Source organism: Amia ocellicauda, chromosome 14 (genome assembly GCF_036373705.1).
Source record: "Amia ocellicauda isolate fAmiCal2 chromosome 14, fAmiCal2.hap1, whole genome shotgun sequence".
NCBI classification, from domain to species: Eukaryota; Metazoa; Chordata; class Actinopteri; order Amiiformes; family Amiidae; genus Amia; species Amia ocellicauda.
In genome coordinates this window covers 3,156,691-3,175,971 of record NC_089863.1, presented here as the reverse complement: position 1 = coordinate 3,175,971, position 19,281 = coordinate 3,156,691, and the positions used below count along the sequence as shown (strand labels likewise).

Genomic DNA, 19,281 nt, shown 5'->3' with positions numbered 1-19,281 from the left:
TCTCCTCTTCCTTCCCTCTCTACCTCCCTCACACCTTCTCCCACTCTCCCATCTTCCCTCCCTCTCTCTCTCCCTCCCCCTCTCCTCTCCTCTTCTCACCGGGGTGCTGGGTGCCTCTCAGGGCGTTGTTGTCTTTGCTCAGCCGCTCCATGATGGCTCTCCAGCGGGTGTTGATGTCGTCGAACTCGGCCGACTCCCGGGGCAGCTGCTTGCGGATGTCCTCCCCCAGGAAGATGTTCTGGAAGGCGGGAGGTGACGTACGGACAGTGTGAGAAGGCCAGGGCCCCATAACCCCGTGACCCCCGACCCCATGACCCCCGGTCCTGTGACCCCTGACCCCCGCTGACCTCCAGGTACATCCACTGGCGCTGCACAGTCAGCAGGCTCTCGATGACCTCCAGGACGAGGGACAGGCCGCGCTCCCAGCGGTCCACCTCCCGCTCGAAGGCCCGCGCGAACCGGGACGCCTTCATTGTGGACAGGGTCACCTGGTTGTCCTCCAGGGCCTGGAACACTTCCTCCGTGCCCCTGAGAGATAGAGTCAGTGTGTCATCCAGTGTATCACTCAGTCAGTCAGTGTGTCAGTCAGTCGGTCAGTGTGTCAGTAAGTCAGTGCGTTAGTCATTGAGGTACTTAGTCATATCGATTACACATACTTCATGCATTAACAACACACGACAAACAGTCAGTCAGTCACTCAGTGTGTCAGTCACTCAGTATGTCAGTCAGTCACTCAGTGTGTCAGTCAGTGTATCACTCAGTCAGTCGGTCAGTGTGTCAGTCAGTCAGTGTGTCAGTCACTCATGCCCCATTTCCACTGGCGGACACGTCCGGACGAGTCCGTGTTTTGTGGCGGGTTAACTTGCTGGTGCTGGACGTGTCCGTAAGTGTCCGTCCCCACTGAGGACATGATTCGCTTTCAGAATTGGAGGTGTGTGATTGACTTGAGACACAGTGAAGAGATCAGATACATTGTATCGGAAGATATAATCTCAAGTGCCGTGTGCGATCACAAAGAAATTACAAGTTTATTAGCAGCATGGAGTGAAATCCACATACAGAAACAATGACTGCTTACAGTTAATATCAGTGTATTAAACACTTGGATTTCACAGGACCGGTGCAGTGCTGACTAGTTAAAATAAACTGAAGGATAATAATCAGATCGTAGCAGCCGATGTTATTAATATTGCATGAACAGCTGGCCGGTGTTTCAGGCTGTGTTGTGTGAATGGTGTGCAGGACAATCCGCAGAGACAATCAGTGTGAAGGCGAACACGATTCAGTTAACATGTCCATTTACAAGATAAATTCATGAATAAATAAATACAACAGATCTGGGTTTCCCTGTAAAACATTATGGACTGGTTTAATAAATGCATCCATAAACGCCATGACTGAGACGCGCACACTTTAGTTAAATTAAACCGGCTATATTGTAGCTGGATGAATAATCGTGAAACGTGTGTATTTTGTTCCAACTGTAACTTGCCCTGGTTAAGGACGTCTGTTAAGTAAATTATAAATAATACGGAAAAAAGTATTGTTTGCAGTTACAAATCTGTAGTAAGAGTAATAAGTTAAGGGAGTGACGCTGTGCAGTTTAAAATACATATATACTAGCACAAATAATGACGATAATAATAACAATACATATTTGCTATTTAGTATTATTGTTGAACATGGAAACGTGTTCTTATGTGAACATGCTTGTCTGAATATAATGTTGTCTACACGTTCATCTCTTCCTAATATCTCTGAACAGAAACGTGTATTTATTACACTGTTTACAATCATGTAAAGCACAAATAATAAAACAGACACAAAGTCCTCTCCACGTCAGGCTGTATCGCTCGTAGTGTTGATCTCTGTCTCTGTTTTTAAAACGAAACACAAACTAAACCCACAGTCGCTGCTCCTCCATCAGAGGGACGGATCACAGCGGCCTGGTTTTGCAAAAAAAGCTCTGGGACTCCGGCACGACACGACACGACGCCAGTGGAACCGAGGCATCAGTGTGTCAGTCAGTCAGTGTGTCAGCCACTCAGTGTGTCAGACAGTCACTCTGTCAGTCAGTGTGTCCGTCAGTGTGTCAGTAAGTCAGTGTGTCCGTCAGTGAGGTACTTAGTCATATCAATTACACATACTTCATGCATTAATAACACACATGACAAACACTTAATCTGCTACTGATGTTTATATGCTGGTACAAAATGCTGGGATTGATCCACACAGAGTTTCAATAAGATAATCAGTCACGGCTGGATTCAAGCTGTAAGTCACGTCTTTAACATCCAACAACAGGCTATTTTTGTTCCTTTTCTCACTCGTTCTCTCGCCTCTTGATAGACATGCTTAATTATTGATAACAGTGACAGCCAATAGCTTTTTATTTGCACGTGAAACACGGTAGCCAGGCCTAATCCACACACGTGCTCGTTTCCTCACTCCAGCCGGCACACGGAGCGCAGCACCAGGAGGGAACAGCAGGTGGAGACGTTGCACTGTGAGACACATTCGAGTCACCAGAGCGGACTGAAGCACTGCACTGTGGCAGGATGGGAATGAACAGACCAGAGAGAGGGAGAGAGGGAGAAGGAGAGAGGGGGAGAGACAGAGAGGGAGGGAGAGAGGGAGATGGGGCTGTATCAGGGGGAGGGAGAGGTAGATGGGGAGAGACAGAGAGGGAGGGAGAGAGGGAGGGAGAAGGAGAGAGGGGGAGGGAGAGGGAGATGAGGAGAAGAAAAGGTAGATGGGGAGAGACAGAGAGGGAGGGAGACAGGGAAAGAGAGGGAGATGGGGCTGTATCATGCCTCCTAGCAGTGGCCGTAGAAGTAGTACTGGCGGTAGTAGCAGCAGTAGTAACAGTATGAGTAGCAGCTGTAGTAACGGTATGAGTAGCAGCTGTAGTAACGGTATGAGTAGCAGCTGTAGTAGTGGAGGTCAAACACAATAACAGTGTCATCTGCAGACACAAGACCCTGGAGACAGGATGCTCACACACTCTAACACCTCAGGGCTGGCGTTCGCCCCCAGTGAAGAGTGGCGTGCTGCGTTACATACATGTGCGTCTGCATCCCCGGTGTGTGGAGCGCGTCGAGCGGCCACTGCCGGCTCAGGAACGGTGTCCGAGCACAACCCCGACACACACGACACAGATAACCGGACCCCCTGCGACAGCTCTGAGCTCCGAACGATAATACAGAGAGAGAGAAAAGAGTGAGAGACAGAGGGAAAGACAGAGGAAAGACAGTGAGAGGGAGTGAAAGACAGGAAAGAGAGAGAGAGGGAAAGACAGGAAAGAGAGAGAGTATATACATTACAGTATATATCATTACTGAACTGTAGGCTATTTTATTACTATTATTGTTTATTATTATTTTGTCTATTATCTGCAGTATTATTATTACTGCTATTATTGTCATTATCACTGTTATTTGTATTACTATTATCATCATCATTATTATTGTTGTTAAACATCATCATCATTACCATCTCTCCCTGTGCGACACCATTTTCCATGATCTGTACCTCCCCATTTCCCCACTGCTTCTCACGTATCCTTTTCAATTAATTCCTGTCACACGATGTTAAAAGAATGATTAAAAAATTGATGTAATTGGTTTAATTGCACCTGCTTTGGCAAAACTGCTGTGCTAATCATGCCCATAAAGCTCCTCTGAATTTGAATTTGAGTGAAAGACAGCAGAAAGAGAGAGAGACACAGGAGAAAAGACAGGAAAGAGAGAGAGTGAAAGACAGAGGAAAGAGTGAGAGAGAGAGGAAAACACGGGAATGTAAGAGAGAGAGTGAAAGACAGAGGAAAGAGAGTGAACAAGATAAAGTGAATACTTAAAAAGAAAGAAAGAGAGAGAGAGAGAGAGAGAGTAAGACAGAGAGATTCTCCAGAACACCCCCCCAGCTCGCAGGACTATATATAGACAGGGCTGATATAGGTGGGGCCTCGACGACTCCACAGCCTGTTCTATTTCAGGACCCCCCACACAGACACACAGTTTGTCGAGGAGCTGACGCCAGGACACCTCTGGCAGAAATAAATAAGGTGAAATGAAAGAAAGGGAGGCGTTGATAAGTAAATAAAGGCGCAGAGACGGCGCTGTGTTTAAAGAGAGATCCGTGTTTATTGATGTGATCCCTGTGTTTGATGGGATTAAACCCAGTCGCATTGACTCACATTGACAGCTGACACTGTGTTTATAGTTTGTTTTACTACAGTTACTGCTGTTACTATTATCACTACTACTGTTACTACTACTGCGAGTCTGAGGGACACTCCGGGGGAAGAGTCTGAAGGACACAACGGCTGGGAAGAGTCTGAGGGACACAACGGCTGGGAAGAGTCTGAGGGACACACTGGGTGGGAAGAGTCTGAGGGACACAACGGCTGGGAAGAGTCTGAGGGACACAATGGCTGGGAAGAGTCTCAGGGACACACTGGGTGGGAAGAGTCTGAGGGACACAACGGCTGGGAAGAGAGTCTGAGGGACCCTCCGACTGGGAAGAGAGATTGAGGGACACACTGCCCTGTGCTCTGCGTGGTGGCCAGGTCCTACCTCAGCCTGTGGTGGCCCTTGTCCTTGTAGGGGACCATGTCCAAGCGAGTCTCCTCCCAGGTCCGAGCAATACCCTCCAGGGCCTGAGGAGCACAGCCGGCAGGGAGGACAGGTCAAGACACACACCACAACACAGAGAGACAAGGAGGACAGGAGAGGACAGACAGGTCAAGACATACACCACAACACAGAGAGACAAGGAGGACAGGAGAGGACCGGTCAAGACACACACCACAGCACAGAGAGGCATTGTGTGTGGGGGGGCAGTGTACCTGCTCGATGGACAGCTCCTTGCTGGCGGTGCCGGAGATCTCGCTGATCCGCTCGGCGTGCTGCTCCAGGCCCAGCTGCACGATGCGCTCCAGGGTGAAGTCCGGCCCGGTGTGGTCAAAAGGGCGCTGCACCTCATACTGGATCTGTGTCCAGTGCCTGTCAATCAATCAATCGATCAGTGTGTCAGTCAGTGTGTCAGTCTGTCGGTCAATCAATTGATCAGCGTGTCAGTCAGTGTGCCAGTCAGTGTGTCAGTCTGTAAGTCAATCAATCGGTCAGTGTGTCTGTCAGTGTGTTGGTCAGTGTGTCAGACAGTGAATCAGTCAGTCAGCGTGCCAGTCAGTGTGTCAGTCTGTCAGTCAATCTATCAGTCAGTATATCAGTCAGTCAGTGTGTCAGTGTGTCAGTCTCACCTCTCCCTCATGGCGGGGTTCCTCAGGTCGCTGATGAGGGGCATGGTCCTCTTGAACTGCTCTATCCGGCTCTTGGACACGTCCACAATGTCCCAGTGCTTGTCCTGCGCAGACAACCCCCCAACAGTCAGACAGGATCGCAATACAACCCCCCCTTCATACTACAGTATAGCAAAGCAGACTACAACACAGCACAGTACACCCCAGCGCAGCCCAGCGCAGCCCAGCGCAGCCCACTGCGCACTGACCTTGAGCTCTCGTCCGAGCCGGTGCAGCCTCTTGAACAGGCCCTGCGCCGCCTGCTCCATGCTCTCGGTCTGCAGCGCCTCGAAGCGGCCTGTCTTCCACTCGCCCCACAGGCACTCCCACTCCCTGCTCACCTCCCACACGCCCTGCAGCAGCTCCAGGTCCTGAGAGAGGGAGGGAGAGAGAGAGAGGGAGGGGGTTTGTGAGACAGTGAGCGAGAGAGACCACCAGTCTGTGTGTGTGTGTGTGTGTGTGGGCCCTTCCCTCCTTCCCTCTTCCCACCTTCCTTCCTTCCCTCTTCCCACCTTCCCTTTCCCACCTTCCCCCTCCCCACCTTCCTTCCTTCCCTCTTCCCACCTTCCCTTTCCTACCTTCCCCCTTCCCACCTTCCTTCATTCCCTCTTCCCAATCACCCCTCCCTCCTCCCCCCATCCCTCTTTCCCTCGCTCGCACCTTGTCCAGGGCCAGCAGGTCCTTGGAGGAGGGCTGCTCGATGGTGAAGATGCCCAGGCCGTGGCGCAGGGTCGCCTCCTCCTCCTGCAGCGCGTCCAGCTGGGCCCGGGAGACACTGATCTGCTCCAGAGCCGCCTGCCAGCCCAGAGCACTGCTGAATGGGCCTGCGCACCCAGAGCAAGAGGGGGATCCAGAGAGAGAGGGAGAGAGGGAAAGTTGGAGGGATATGGAGAGAGAAGGGGAAAGAGGGAGGATATGGAGGGAGATGGATAGAGAGAGACAGATGAGAGAAAGAAAGAGGGGAGGAAAAAGTGAAAGGGGAACAGGTGACAAAAAAACTAAACAAATTCCAAGTCACAATGACACGGAGTCTCCAGAGTTCAAAGGTCAGCAGGGCGTGGGGGCAGAAAGCAGGAGCCTGTGTGTCTCACAGCGCAACAGAACAGACACACACAGACATGCACACACGCACACATGCACACACACGCACACATAGACGCACACATGGACACGGGCGGACACACACACACACAGACACAAACACTCACAGACAGACACATGGACACACACACGGACACACACGGACACACGGACAACACATTCGGACACGCAGACACACAAATCACACACACGGACACACACACGCACGCACACGCATGCACACGCACGCACACGCACGCACAAAACACGGAGTTCCTAAAGCACACAGCCGGGAAGCGGACAGACTGCGGCGAAGCTTCCAGACGGGGCTGGAGAGGAGATCAGATCAGCAAAAAGACAAACACAGGAACATGCTGGGTAAACAAACGCACAAACAGTTCAGTGCCTGGATCGAGTAGCTGTGACTGCAGCTGGTGGGGGACAGTCAATCACTGTGATTTTGTGCGCTGTGATTTCTGACGAGCTGTGTGCGATTGTGTGAAGCAGTAGTAGCAGTGTAGCAGTGTAGGAGTGTAGGAGTTGCGTACCGGAGTCGCTGAAGTCCTGCAGGGCGCCCACCGCTCTCTTCTTGAACTCGTCGGCCGAGAAGAGCAGGCCGCTCTTGAACTTGTCCTTGTGCGTCTTCAGCATCGCCTCGCTGTCCAGCACACACTGCTGGAAGGACAGCCACTCGCCCCCCAGCGCCGACAGCATCTCCAGCACCTGGGAGAGCACAGGGAGGGGGAGCGGGAGGAGAGGGAGGAGAGTGGGGGGAGGAGGAAATGAGGGAGGGAGAGAGGGAAGTAGGTAAGGAGGGAGGGTTAAAGGAAGGGAGGGAAGGAGGGAGAAAGGGAAGGGGAGGAAAGGGGAGGGGAAGGCAGAAAGGAGGGAGGCAGCGAGACAGTTCTTGTGATAACAGTTCTGAAAAGGCCTGTCTGTGTGTGTGTGTGTGTTTGTGTGTGTGTGTGAGTGTGTGAGCGTGTGTGAGTGTGTGCCTGTGTGTGTGTGTGTGTGGGGACCCCCACCTCTTCGTCCACTGCGACCTCGTACTTGTCCAGGATGCTGAACTGCTCGTGCAGGGGGGGGATCTGGCCCTGGAGGCGGGGCAGCTCGGCCTGCAGCGTCTCCAGTAGCTTCAGACTCTCCCCCAGCTCCGCCAGCGTCTGAGGGGGCCGGCTCACCCTGCGGCATGCCGAGACACAGGTTACACACACAACACTGAGACACAGGTTACACACACAACACTGAGACACGGGGTTACACGCACAACACTGAGACACGGGTTACACACACAGCACTGAGACACGGGGTTACACACACAACACTGAGACACACAACACTGGGACACGGGGTTACACACACAACACTGAGACACGGGGTTACACACACAACACTGAGACACAGGTTACATGCACAACACTGAGACACGGGTTACACACACAACACTGAGACACGGGGTACACGCACAACACTGAGACACGGGTTACACACACAACACTGAGACACACAACACTGAGACACGGGTTACACACACAACACTGAGACACGAGGTACACGCACAACACTGAGACACGGGTTACACGCACAACACTGAGACACGGGTTACACACACAACACTGAGACACACAACACTGAGACACGGGGTTACACACACAACACTGAGACACGGGTTACACACACAACACTGAGACACGGGGTTACACACACAACACTGAGACACGGGTTACACACACAACACTGAGACACGGGTTACACACACAACACTGAGACACGGGGTTACACACACAACACTGAGACACGGGTTACACACACAACACTGAGACACGGGTTACACACACAACACTGAGACACGGGGTTACACACACAACACTGAGACACAGATTACACACACAACACGGAGACACACAACACTGAGACACGGAAGAGGGCAAGAGGGAGAGAGCAGGAGGATTGGGAAGAGGGAGAGAGGGAGAGACACACACACACAGCTGGGGTGGGAGGCGAGAGGCAAGGAGGGGGAGGGCACTGACCGCGCGGCACTGTCCCTCAGGAAGGCGGTCAGCTCCCGCAGCCGGGCCGTTGCGATGGTGCCCAACAGGCTGGTGAGCTTGGCCTGCCAGACGTCGCAGTGCTGCACCAGCGCCACCTTGAGGGGCGAGCAGTCCACCTCCACGAACGGCAGCTGCAGCACCGTCTCCACCTTCTGCACATTGTTCGCCACCTCCGAGTACCTGAGAGAGAGAGAGTGAGAGAGTGAGAGTGTGTGAGAGTGAGAGTGTGTGAGAGTGAGAGTGTGTGTGTGTGTGAGACAGTGACAGAGTGTGTTAGTGAGAGTGAAAGAGAGTGCGAGAGTGAGAGAGTGAGAGAGTGAGGGAGTGACACACTGACCTGGCGATGTCGGCGTCGTAGGCGGACACGGCGGTGGTGTTGCGCTGGTAGCGGCGGATGAAGGCGTCCTTGTTGATCTCCCAGATGTCGTGGTACTCGGTGTACCACTTGCTCAGGTACTCCTGCGGCTTCACCGCGCTGGTGACCATGCCGGCCACGAGCTGCGCCTGGATCTTGTGCGTGTCCTCGTCCCGCTCTGCAACCAGCACCACGGCCCCGGTGAGCCCGACTTCTCAACCGACTACACCAGTACTACTGTTCTATTACTGCTATTATTACTGTTCTATTCCTATTGTTATGATTGCTTTTATTATGATTCCTATTATTACACACACACACAACACACAAACACGTCAACACACACAAACACGTCAACACCCACACACACGTCAACACACACATTGTCAAGGCACTGTCAACACACACGCTCACACACACACTCACCCACGAGGCAGTGGATGGGCTCGCGCTGGGAGCGCTGGCGGGTGAGCAGGTCCGGGAGCCTCTTGATGATGGAGATGGTGCTGACCAGCTGACCGGAGATGCTGGTGACGATGTTGGCCAGATTGTGCAGAGAGGGGGAGAACTCCAGCTGTTCACAGACACGGGGACAGGGACAGGGAGACAGACAGGGACACACACAGGGACGGGGGCAGGAATAGGGACACGGAAAGGGACATAAATACATGAAAACAGCCCTCTGCACATCACAGTCAGAAGAAAAGAGCGGACGGCGTTTGGCTTGGTGTGCAGATGCCTGAGGGACGAGGGCGGCCCAAATACTGCCAGTCTGAGGGACCACAGACCTGCGGGGGCAGGAGAGAGTTGGGCAGACCTGCGGGGGCAGTAGAGAGTTGGGCAGACCTGCGGGGGCAGTAGAGAGAGGGGCAGACCTGCAGGGGCAGTAGAGAGAGGAGCAGTAGAGGGGCAGTAGAGGGGCAGTAGACGGGGCAGACCTGCGGGGGCGCGTCTTGGCTCAGCTGCAGGAACACGCGGAACAGCGGGTCAGGCGTGCTCTTGCCGTCCCCGTTGACGGCGCGGGACAGCAGCTGCAGGGAGCGCTTCACACACAGACGACACGCCTCCTCCACCAGCCCATCCATCCGCTCCGTGTAGGACACCCACTGCTGCTGCACCTGGGGACAGGGAGGAGTGAGGGATGAGAGGGAGAGAGAGAGAGGGGGAGGGAGGGGGAGAGAGGAAAAGGAGTGAGAGAGAGGGAGAAGAGAGATGAGAGGTGAGAGGAGGGGAGTGAGAGAGAGGGAGAAGAGAGATGAGAGGTGAGAGGAGGGGAGTGAGAGAGAGGGAGAAGGATGAATGAGGGAGTGAGAGAGGGAGGGATGAGAGGGGGAGAGAGGGAGAAGATAAATGAGAGAGGGGGAGGGGGAGAGGGAGAAGGAGAGGGAGAGGGAGATGAGAGAGAGAAGGAGTGAGAGAGAGGATGGTTAGAGAGACAGAGACGGGGATGGACAGACGGGGACAGAGGGAGGGGACAGCAGAGGAGGCAGGGCGGGTGCCGGGGAGGGCGCTGCACCTCGGGCCCGTCGGCGCGGAAGGTCTCGTACAGCCGGCTCAGGCTGGCCACGATGTCGCGGTGGGCCTGGGCCAGCCGCTGCTGCTGGGCCTCGCGGGTCGCCTGCTGCTCGGAGCAGAAGTCCAGGTCGCTGTAGAGCCGGCGCCCGTCCACGCGCACCAGCAGCGTCTCCGCCATGTGACGGCACCGCTGGGCCACCAGCGCCGACGCGGCCTGGTACTGGTCCACCAGCAGCTGCACCTGAGGGAGGAGGGAGGGGTGGTTCAGCCCGTATTCCACTCACAGTCGGGGCCTCTCGCTCTGCCGTTCACCCCACTGGAACCCCCGGACCCCCACCTTGCTGGCCTGCAGGCGGCAGTCGGTGATGAAGAGCCGCGACGCCCCCTTGGACGACCACAGCAGCTTGGACAGGCCCGGCTGGATCTTCTTGTCTAGGAAGCGGATCCGCTCCCGGAACAGACCCTGCTCGGCCGGGGACAGCACCTGGATGATCCTGAGAGTGAGGGAGAGAGGGAGAGAGAGATAGAGAGATAGACAGACAGAGGGACAGACAGAGGGACAGACCTGTTGTAGTCGCGCACCACCAGCAGCACGCTCTCCAGACAGACAGAGGGACAGACAGAGGGACGGACCTGTTGTAGTCGCGCACCACCAGCAGCACGCTCTCCCGCAGGCCCCGCAGCTCCTCGCAGCGCTGGAATGCCTCAGACAGGAAGTGCGGGATCTCGAACTGCAGCCGCTCCCAGTAGCGCACCTCGGAGAACGTCTTCAGCAGGTTCCTGGCAGGGACAGACACAGAGACACACAGAACATCGGTGACGGACCATCACAGAGAGAGATGGAGAGAGACAGAGATGGACAGAGATTGACACAGAGAGACAGAGAGAGAGAGACAGAGTGGACAGAGGACAGATGGAGCGAGCTAAAGTGAGATGGACAAAGAGAGATCAAAAGACACATACAGAACCACACACGCACAGAGACACACAGAGAAACACACACGCACAGAGAGACACACAGACAGAGACACACAGAGACACAGACACACAGAGAGACAAACAGACAGAGACACACAGAGACACAGACACACAGAGAGACACACAGGGACACACAGAGAGACACAGAGAGACACACAGAGACAGAGACACACAGGGACACACAGGGACAGAGACACACAGAGAGAGACACAAAGAGACACACACACACAGAGACACACAGAGAGAAACACAGAGACACACAGAGACAGAGACACACAGAGAGACACACAGAGACACAGACACACAGAGAGACACAGAGAGACACACAGAGACAGAGACACACAGAGAGAGACACAAAGAGACACACACACACAGAGACACACAGAGAGAAACACAGAGACACACAGAGACACAGACACACAAAGAGACACACAGAGAGACACACAGGGACACACAGGGACACACAGAGACACAAAGAGACAGAGACACACAGAGAGAGACACACAGAGACACACATGGACACACAGAGACACACAGAGAGAAACACAGAGACAGAGACACACAGAGAGAGACACAAAGAGACACACACACACAGAGACACACAGAGACACACACGGAGACACACAGAGAGACAGAGACACACAAGGACACACAGAGACAGAGACACACAGAGAGAGACACAAAGAGACACACACACACAGAGACACACAGAGAGACACAGAGAGACACAGAGACAGAGACACACTGACCGGTCGAAGTTGAGGTCCAGCAGGCCGGGCCGCTCCTGGCAGCGGCTCATCAGGGGACAGTCCAGCCTCCTCAGGCTGTTCCGGTCCAGACTCTGGCTCCACTGGGTGAAGAGCCGGCGCAGCAGCTCGTCCAGCGTCTGCACCAGCTTCAGGTAGTCAGAGCGCGTCTCCTCCACACTGCCCATCTGGGGCATGAAGTGAGCGCGCTGCAGGGCCTGAGGGAGGTAGAGAGGGAGAGGAAATGGGGAGAGAAGGATGAGATGGGGAGGGGGGAAGGGGAGAGGGAAATAGGGAGAGACAGGGAGGGAGGGAGAGAGACAGATGGAGTAGGAAAGGGGGAAGGAGAAGGAGAGAGAAGAAGAGGAGGATGAGAGAAGTGGAGAGAGAGGGAGAAGGGGAGGGGGAGGCAGAGAGGGAGAGGAAAATGGGAAAGAGGGATGGAGGAAGAGAGGGAGACAGGGAGAGATGGGATGGAGGGAAGGAGAGAGAGGGAGTATGTGAGGGAGAAGGAGAAGAGGAGGATGAGAGAAGGGGAGAGAGAGGGAGAAAGGGGGAGGGAAGAGGGTGAGACAGAGAGAAAGAGGGAGAGGAGGGAATCAGGATGACAGAGAAATGGAGGGGAAGAAGAATGAGAGAGAAGCAGAAGTAGATGGAAAGGGAGAAGAGGAGGGGGAGAGAGGGAGAGGAAGAGAGAAGCAGAAGCACATGATCCCGAGCGTGGCGGAGACCCACACGCCCCAGCCCTCCCCCGGCCGCTCCCTCACCTCCATGGGCCGGTCCACGCGGCGCCGCAGCGCCCGGGCCCAGTGCGCCTGGCCGGCCTGCCGGGGCTGGTGTGCGGGCAGCGGGGCGCTCTTGCGGCTCAGCTCGCGGTTCACCAGGCCCAGCTCCTCCTTGAACAGCGCCAGCACGTCCACCGCGCGCCGGTCCAGGCTGCGCCGCAGGGCCTGGGGACGGCACGGGGCGACACGCGTGACTCAGAGACGACCCTCTATGTGTCACCCTGTCACACTCTTCCCTCCTCTCCCTCTCTTTCGGTCACCTTCTTTCCTCCTCTCTCTCTCTCTCCCGCCCTCCTCTCTCTCCGTCACCCTCTCCCCCTCTCTCTCCGTCACCCTCTTCCCTCCTCTCTCTCTCTGACCTCTCGGGCGGACAGGTGCTGGAAGACGTCCAGCAGTTCCAGCCCCTGCTCCACGGTGCCGACCGGCTCGAAGGCGGCGCTGATCAGGTTCTGGGTCATGACCTCCAGGTCCTTCACGCGGGCACGGAACCTGTGGCAGAACGGGGCGGGGGGGTTAGACCTCTCCTCTCTCCTCTCTCCTCCTCCACCTCCCCCTCCCCCTCCCCCTCCCCCTCTCCTGTCCTCCCCGGCACACTGACCGGCTGTAGTCCTCGTGCCAGGACGGGCTCTTGACGTCCAGGATGGAGTGGCGGACCCGGCGCAGGGCCTCCAGGCTCTTGTAGAAGGTGCCCTGGACCTCCAGCAGGCTGCGGCCCACCTCTGGCCCCTGACAGCCCCCGAAGCAGGGCAGAGGGGTCTGAGTCCCATCCTCCCAGCGAGCAAAGTGCTGCTGGCACTCACACACCTGAGAGACAGAGGGAGGGAGAGAGAGAGAAAGGGAGAATGAGGGAGATAGAAGGGAAAGATGGAAGGGAAAAGAGAGAGATAGGGAGGGGGAGAGAGAAAGGGAGGGAGAGGAAGAGAGAGGAGGAGGGAGATTGGAGGGGGAGAGAGGGAGAGAAAGAGAGAAAGGGAGAGAGGGGGGAGAACAGGAGAAGGAAGGAGATAGAAGGGACGGATGGAGGGGAGAGAGGGAGGGAAAGATGGAAAGGGAGCGAGGGGGGGGAGAAAGGGAGAAGGAGGGAGAGTGGGGAAGAACATGTTTTGTAATGTCATTGTTCATTCACTCATTCACTCATTCATTCACTCGTTCACTCGTTCATCCCCTCGTGCCCCGCACCTCCAGCAGGTCCCGGCAGCGCTGCAAGAAGGCGTCCACCTGGGCGAAGATGCTGGTCTGGTCCAGAACCCATCCGGTCTTAGAGCACCTGTGGGAGCACACGGACACAGAGGCCCCCGGGGTGTCACTTCAGTGCAGACAGATCGGGGAGGAGGGGAGAGAGAGAGAGAGAGGGAGAGGGGGCGGACCCACTTGTGGTGCATCTGCGAGGCGTGCAGGTAGCTGTCCTTCCAGGCCAGGCAGCAGTGCACACAGTCCCGCAGCGTGTCCTTGCTGGACGACACGTAGCCCTCGAAGATGCGCTCCAGAGAGATCTCCCTGCAGCACAGCCGGATCAGCTCGTTGCTCACCTGCAACACACAGCAGGGTGTCACGGGAAGGCGTCAAACAGGGGAACGAGAGGATACGCACAGCAGGCACTGCATTCCCTAAGGCCACCACACTTGTTTGTTTGTTTCTGGATACAAACACGCACTCACACACAGAGACACAGCCACACACTCGCATACACACACACACACACACACACACACACATACACACACACACACACACACACACAGAGACACAGCCACACACTCGCATACACACACACACACACACACACACATACACACACACACACACACACACACAGAGACACAGCCACACACTCACATACACACACACACACACACACAGAGACACAGCCACATACTCACATACACAGACACGCACAGACACACTCACACGCACAGACATGCACAGACATGCACACGCAGACACGCACAGACACACTCACATACACAGACACACACAGACACACACAGACACAGACATGCTCAAACACACTCACATGCACAGACACTCACATACAGACACGCACAGAAACACGCAGACCCACTCACATACACACGCAGACACATGCAGACACACTCACATACACAGACACGCACAGACACACTCACATGCACAGAAACGCACAGACACTCACATAAACAGACACACTCACATGCACAGAAACACACAGACACACTCACATAAACAGACACTCACAGAAACACGCAGAGACACTCACATACACAGACATGCACAGACACACTCACATGCACAGAAACGCACAGACACACTCACATAAACAGACACTCACAGAAACACGCAGAGACACTCACATACACAGACACGCACAGACACACTCACATGCACAGAAATGCACAGACACTCACATACAGACACGCACAGAAACACGCAGACCCACTCACATACACACGCAGACACATGCAGACACACTCACATACACAGACACGCACAGACACACTCACATGCACAGAAACGCACAGACACACTCACATAAACAGACACACTCACATGCACAGAAACACACAGACACACTCACATAAACAGACACTCACAGAAACACGCAGAGACACTCACATACACAGACATGCACAGACACACTCACATGCACAGAAACGCACAGACACACTCACATAAACAGACACTCACAGAAACACGCAGAGACACTCACATACACAGACACGCACAGACACACTCACATGCACAGAAATGCACAGACACACTCACATAAACAGACACACTCACAGAAACACGCAGAGACACTCACATACACAGACACGCACAGACACACTCACATGCACAGAAACGCACAGACACACAGACACGCACAGACACACGCACATGCACAGAAACGCACAGACACACTCACATAAACAGACACACTCACAGAAACACACAGAGACACTCACATACACAGACACGCAAACACACGGAGAATCACAGATGCACGCAGACACACAATCAGTTCAATCCTAATCCTATCTGTCCAGCCCCTCAGGCCCTGACGCGCTGCAGAAGGGGGCATCCAGTATGACAGGAAATCAATATAAAAACACACAATCAAACACACAAACACCCCCCTGCGTGTGTATCTTTCACAGTGCGTCTGCCCCCTCCCCAGCCTCTGTGTGGGGTGCCACCCCTGCAGGCAACACAACAATCACAGCCATGATCCCCTACACAACAGAGAGTTGAGACGAACAAGCTCTCTCTCTCTCAGACAACACTACCCCAGCGCCCTCCCCATCCCCGTGCCCTCCCCGTGACCTCACCTTGCGCAGCAGGGCGGTGATGCGCTCGCGGGTGTTGTAGTGTGCCGAGTTGACCCAGATGATGCGCACCAGGCTCAGCAGGCGGGGCAGGCGGGCCGGGACGTCGCGCGGCCTCAGGGTGGACAGCTCCTCACAGGGCTCCCGCAGGATGGACAGGAAGGACAGGTTGGACTGGGCCTGCTCGGACCCGTCCTGGACACGCAACACACACGCACACACAGGAGACACGACAGAGGGGACACGCATCAGCAGGAGAGATTTAATTCGAGAGATGACACATCTGAGTCTGTCCTGCATCGTAGAGAGGAATAACTCACGACTCAACATAAGGCACAGCTGTCACTCTCTCTCCCTGTCTCTCCCTCCCTCGCTCTATCTGTCTCTCTTCCTACATCTATCTCCCTCTCCTCTCTCCCCATCTCTCCTCTCCTGGCCCTCTCCAACCCTCTCTCTCTCTCTCTTCTGTCCCTCTCCAACCCTCTCCCTCTCCCTCTCCCTCTCTTTCCTTCCCCAACCACCCTCCCTCTCCCCCTCTCCCCCTCCCTCTCCCTCCCTCTCCCTCCCTCTCTCTCTCTCTCTCTCTCTCCCTCTCCCCCTCCCCTCCTTTCTCTCCCTCTCTCTCATCCCCTCTCTCCCTCTCCCTATCCCTCCCCCTCGGTACCTGTATCTGGCGGGACAGCTTGTGGAAGGCGGGGAGGTAGGAGGACTGGCTGAGCTCCAGCACGCTGTGGATGTGCCGCACGCCGGGCTGGTGCAGCTGCTGGCTGATGCCGGACAGGTCTGCGCAGCGGCTGCTCCAGAAGCGCAGCTCGTCCAGGGGGCCGCTGGCCTCGCCCGTCTCCAGCGCCTCCTGCGCGCTCAGCACCTCCTTGATCTGACGCGTCCAGTGGATCATGGCCGCTGGGGAGAGGGGGAGGGAGAGGGAGGAGAGGGAGGAGGAGAGGAGAGGATGACAGGACAAGGGGGGGTTAGCTTCCTCTGTCGCTCTTTTACTTTTTTACTTTTTCTTTATCTCGCCTGCCTCCCATTTTCTCTCGCTCTCTCCTCTTTCCCCTGTCCAACCTCTCTCTCCCTCTCCGTCTTCCCCTCCCCCTCCCACCCTCTCTCTGCCCCTCTCTCCCCCCCTTGCCCTCCTCCTCTCTCCCCTGCCTCCAACATCCCTGGTGCCCTCCCCTTCCCATCTCCCCACCCCTCTCTCATCCCCCATCTCCTCACCTCTCTCCCTCCCTCTCCTTCCCTTCCTCTCTGTCATTTCTTCACTCCCTCCCTCTCCCCCTCTCTCTCCTTCCCTCCAACTCTCCTTCCCTTCAACCCTACCTCTCCTTCCTTCCTTCCCCCCTCTCCACCATATTCATCACTTTCACTCCCTCCATCCCTCTTTCCCTCCATCACTCCCTCTCCATCCCCTCCCCCTCTCCCTCTCTCTCTCCCATCTTCATCCCTCTCTCCCTCCCCCCCTCTCCCTCCATCACCCCCTCTCCCTCCATCACCCCCTCTCCATCCCCTCCTTCTCCCTCCCTCTCCCCCTCTCTCTCCTTCCTTTCAACTCTCCTTCCCTTCATCCCTACCTTTCCTTCCTTCCCTCCCCCTCTCTCCCTCTCTCTCTTCCCCTCTCCCTCTCCCTCTCTCATCTTCATCACTCCCTCTCCATCCCCCCCTCTCCCCCTCCTCCTCCTTCTCGCCCCCCACCCTCCCTCTCCCCCTCCCCCTCCTCGTCCCTCCCCCTCTCCCTGTCTCTCTCCGCCTCTCCCTCTCCCTCCCTCTCCCTACCTCTCCCCACACTCACTCTCCAGTCTCTGGACCAGCTCCTTGTCCTTGGCTGCCTGGGCAGGCTGGAGTCTCAGTGCCTCTGTGGGGACGTACAGCACCGTGTGTCCCTGCAGCTTGAACCTGGCATCTGAAACACAGGACAGACGGCCCTCACGTTGCTCTACATGATTCAGTCTGTCGACATTGTAGTGATGCTATGTTTTTAAAATATGGCATCTGGACAGCTTTCGGTCCAGGAGGACAAATTTCATGGAGAGCAAAGAGGCAGAAGATAGGTTCTTGCAGGTTACGGGTGTGGAAAAATATGACTTTGGAATTGCCTGGATCAAAGTGTTCTAGGATTAGAATAGTTGCATTGACCATAGACACACTCGGTGGAATTCTGCAGATCTGCGCAGATCTGCGCAGATCTGCGGAAATCTGCGCTACACGAACGCGCCAAATGGCTTCCTCCCAGAGACGTTCTGCAGGGAAATACTTTGACAACGTAAATTAAGTGTTAAGTGTATACATTTTGTATTCGCTGGAACTCGAATGCACACGTGTTTCCGAACGCAGAGCGGCAGTCTGTGTGTTGAGTGTTTGGAAAAGTGGAAAAGTATATCGTTTAATTAAATAGACTGTATACATTAGCTGGATAGTCCAATACATGTTGTATTTCGCTGTTATGACCGGAAAACATCGCCACAAGGACGCTAAATTTTCCTTGCAGCTCACATTGCTGAACTATTATTGAATGAAAATTAAATAAAAACTGAACAGTTACAGCTATAATTGCTAAATATTCCTTTATCAACCTTTATAGTTAATATCGGGAGACAGTAATAACAGGAGAGTCTGACAGGAGATGTGTGAGAGTGGGCAGGTCTGCTTATTGCTGCTGTTATTATGCCATTTCCATACCTCTTCTAATAGGAAGCTATTTTTACACAGATTAATATCCATTTAACAAGTTGTTGTCTGAGGTATTCATCAATTACAGAGTGTTCATTCATGGGGAAACGGTTTGCGATGGAGACCTGCGCTTTTAGGGGGCAGCTGAGATTCTGCTGAAGGGAACCATGTGCGGCTCGTCTACACCGCGTCTTTGCTGGCATTTGCGCAGCTGCAGCACATAGGAGTGGTACTGACCGACGGGAGGGACGTTACAGTCTGTCCTCATCCCTACAGATGATATCTTTATACCCCATCACAGAGCGTGACTCTACAAATATCTAGCCAATCCAAAGGACCTCTCTCAGCTGATGAGGCCGGTGTCAGGTTCATTTGAAAACGATGCTCCTGGACATTGTCTCGACTTATGATCATAATATCCCCTCCTCTCGGACATGCTATTGCTCTTGGAACACGTCTCGGGCGTGTGCAGGGGCTGTGACCACGCGGCTCTTAAAGCCAGCCACAGGAGAGCAGGTCTG

The 19,281-nt window shown here is 54.8% G+C and overlaps 1 protein-coding gene across 1 annotated transcript in view; it reads right to left on the bottom strand.

The window, feature by feature from the left end:
• dnah2 (dynein, axonemal, heavy chain 2) overlaps nucleotides 1-19,281 on the bottom strand; it is a 49,257-nt gene that overhangs the window by 29,811 nt on the left and 165 nt on the right. The window contains exons 2-26 of the mRNA XM_066722376.1: nucleotides 17,883-17,993; nucleotides 16,758-16,996; nucleotides 16,097-16,288; nucleotides 14,181-14,338; nucleotides 13,989-14,076; nucleotides 13,408-13,613; nucleotides 13,169-13,298; nucleotides 12,792-12,974; nucleotides 12,028-12,242; nucleotides 10,934-11,080; nucleotides 10,638-10,794; nucleotides 10,302-10,541; nucleotides 9,715-9,903; nucleotides 9,212-9,359; nucleotides 8,768-8,963; nucleotides 8,410-8,610; nucleotides 7,405-7,561; nucleotides 6,928-7,102; nucleotides 5,960-6,123; nucleotides 5,509-5,670; nucleotides 5,261-5,364; nucleotides 4,847-5,003; nucleotides 4,575-4,657; nucleotides 348-528; nucleotides 100-238 (exon numbers count right to left, since the gene is read on the bottom strand). Coding sequence (XP_066578473.1) covers nucleotides 100-238; nucleotides 348-528; nucleotides 4,575-4,657; nucleotides 4,847-5,003; nucleotides 5,261-5,364; nucleotides 5,509-5,670; nucleotides 5,960-6,123; nucleotides 6,928-7,102; nucleotides 7,405-7,561; nucleotides 8,410-8,610; nucleotides 8,768-8,963; nucleotides 9,212-9,359; nucleotides 9,715-9,903; nucleotides 10,302-10,541; nucleotides 10,638-10,794; nucleotides 10,934-11,080; nucleotides 12,028-12,242; nucleotides 12,792-12,974; nucleotides 13,169-13,298; nucleotides 13,408-13,613; nucleotides 13,989-14,076; nucleotides 14,181-14,338; nucleotides 16,097-16,288; nucleotides 16,758-16,996; nucleotides 17,883-17,993 — 4,122 coding nt within the window. The remainder of the gene's footprint in view (nucleotides 1-99; nucleotides 239-347; nucleotides 529-4,574; nucleotides 4,658-4,846; nucleotides 5,004-5,260; nucleotides 5,365-5,508; nucleotides 5,671-5,959; nucleotides 6,124-6,927; nucleotides 7,103-7,404; nucleotides 7,562-8,409; nucleotides 8,611-8,767; nucleotides 8,964-9,211; nucleotides 9,360-9,714; nucleotides 9,904-10,301; nucleotides 10,542-10,637; nucleotides 10,795-10,933; nucleotides 11,081-12,027; nucleotides 12,243-12,791; nucleotides 12,975-13,168; nucleotides 13,299-13,407; nucleotides 13,614-13,988; nucleotides 14,077-14,180; nucleotides 14,339-16,096; nucleotides 16,289-16,757; nucleotides 16,997-17,882; nucleotides 17,994-19,281) is intronic.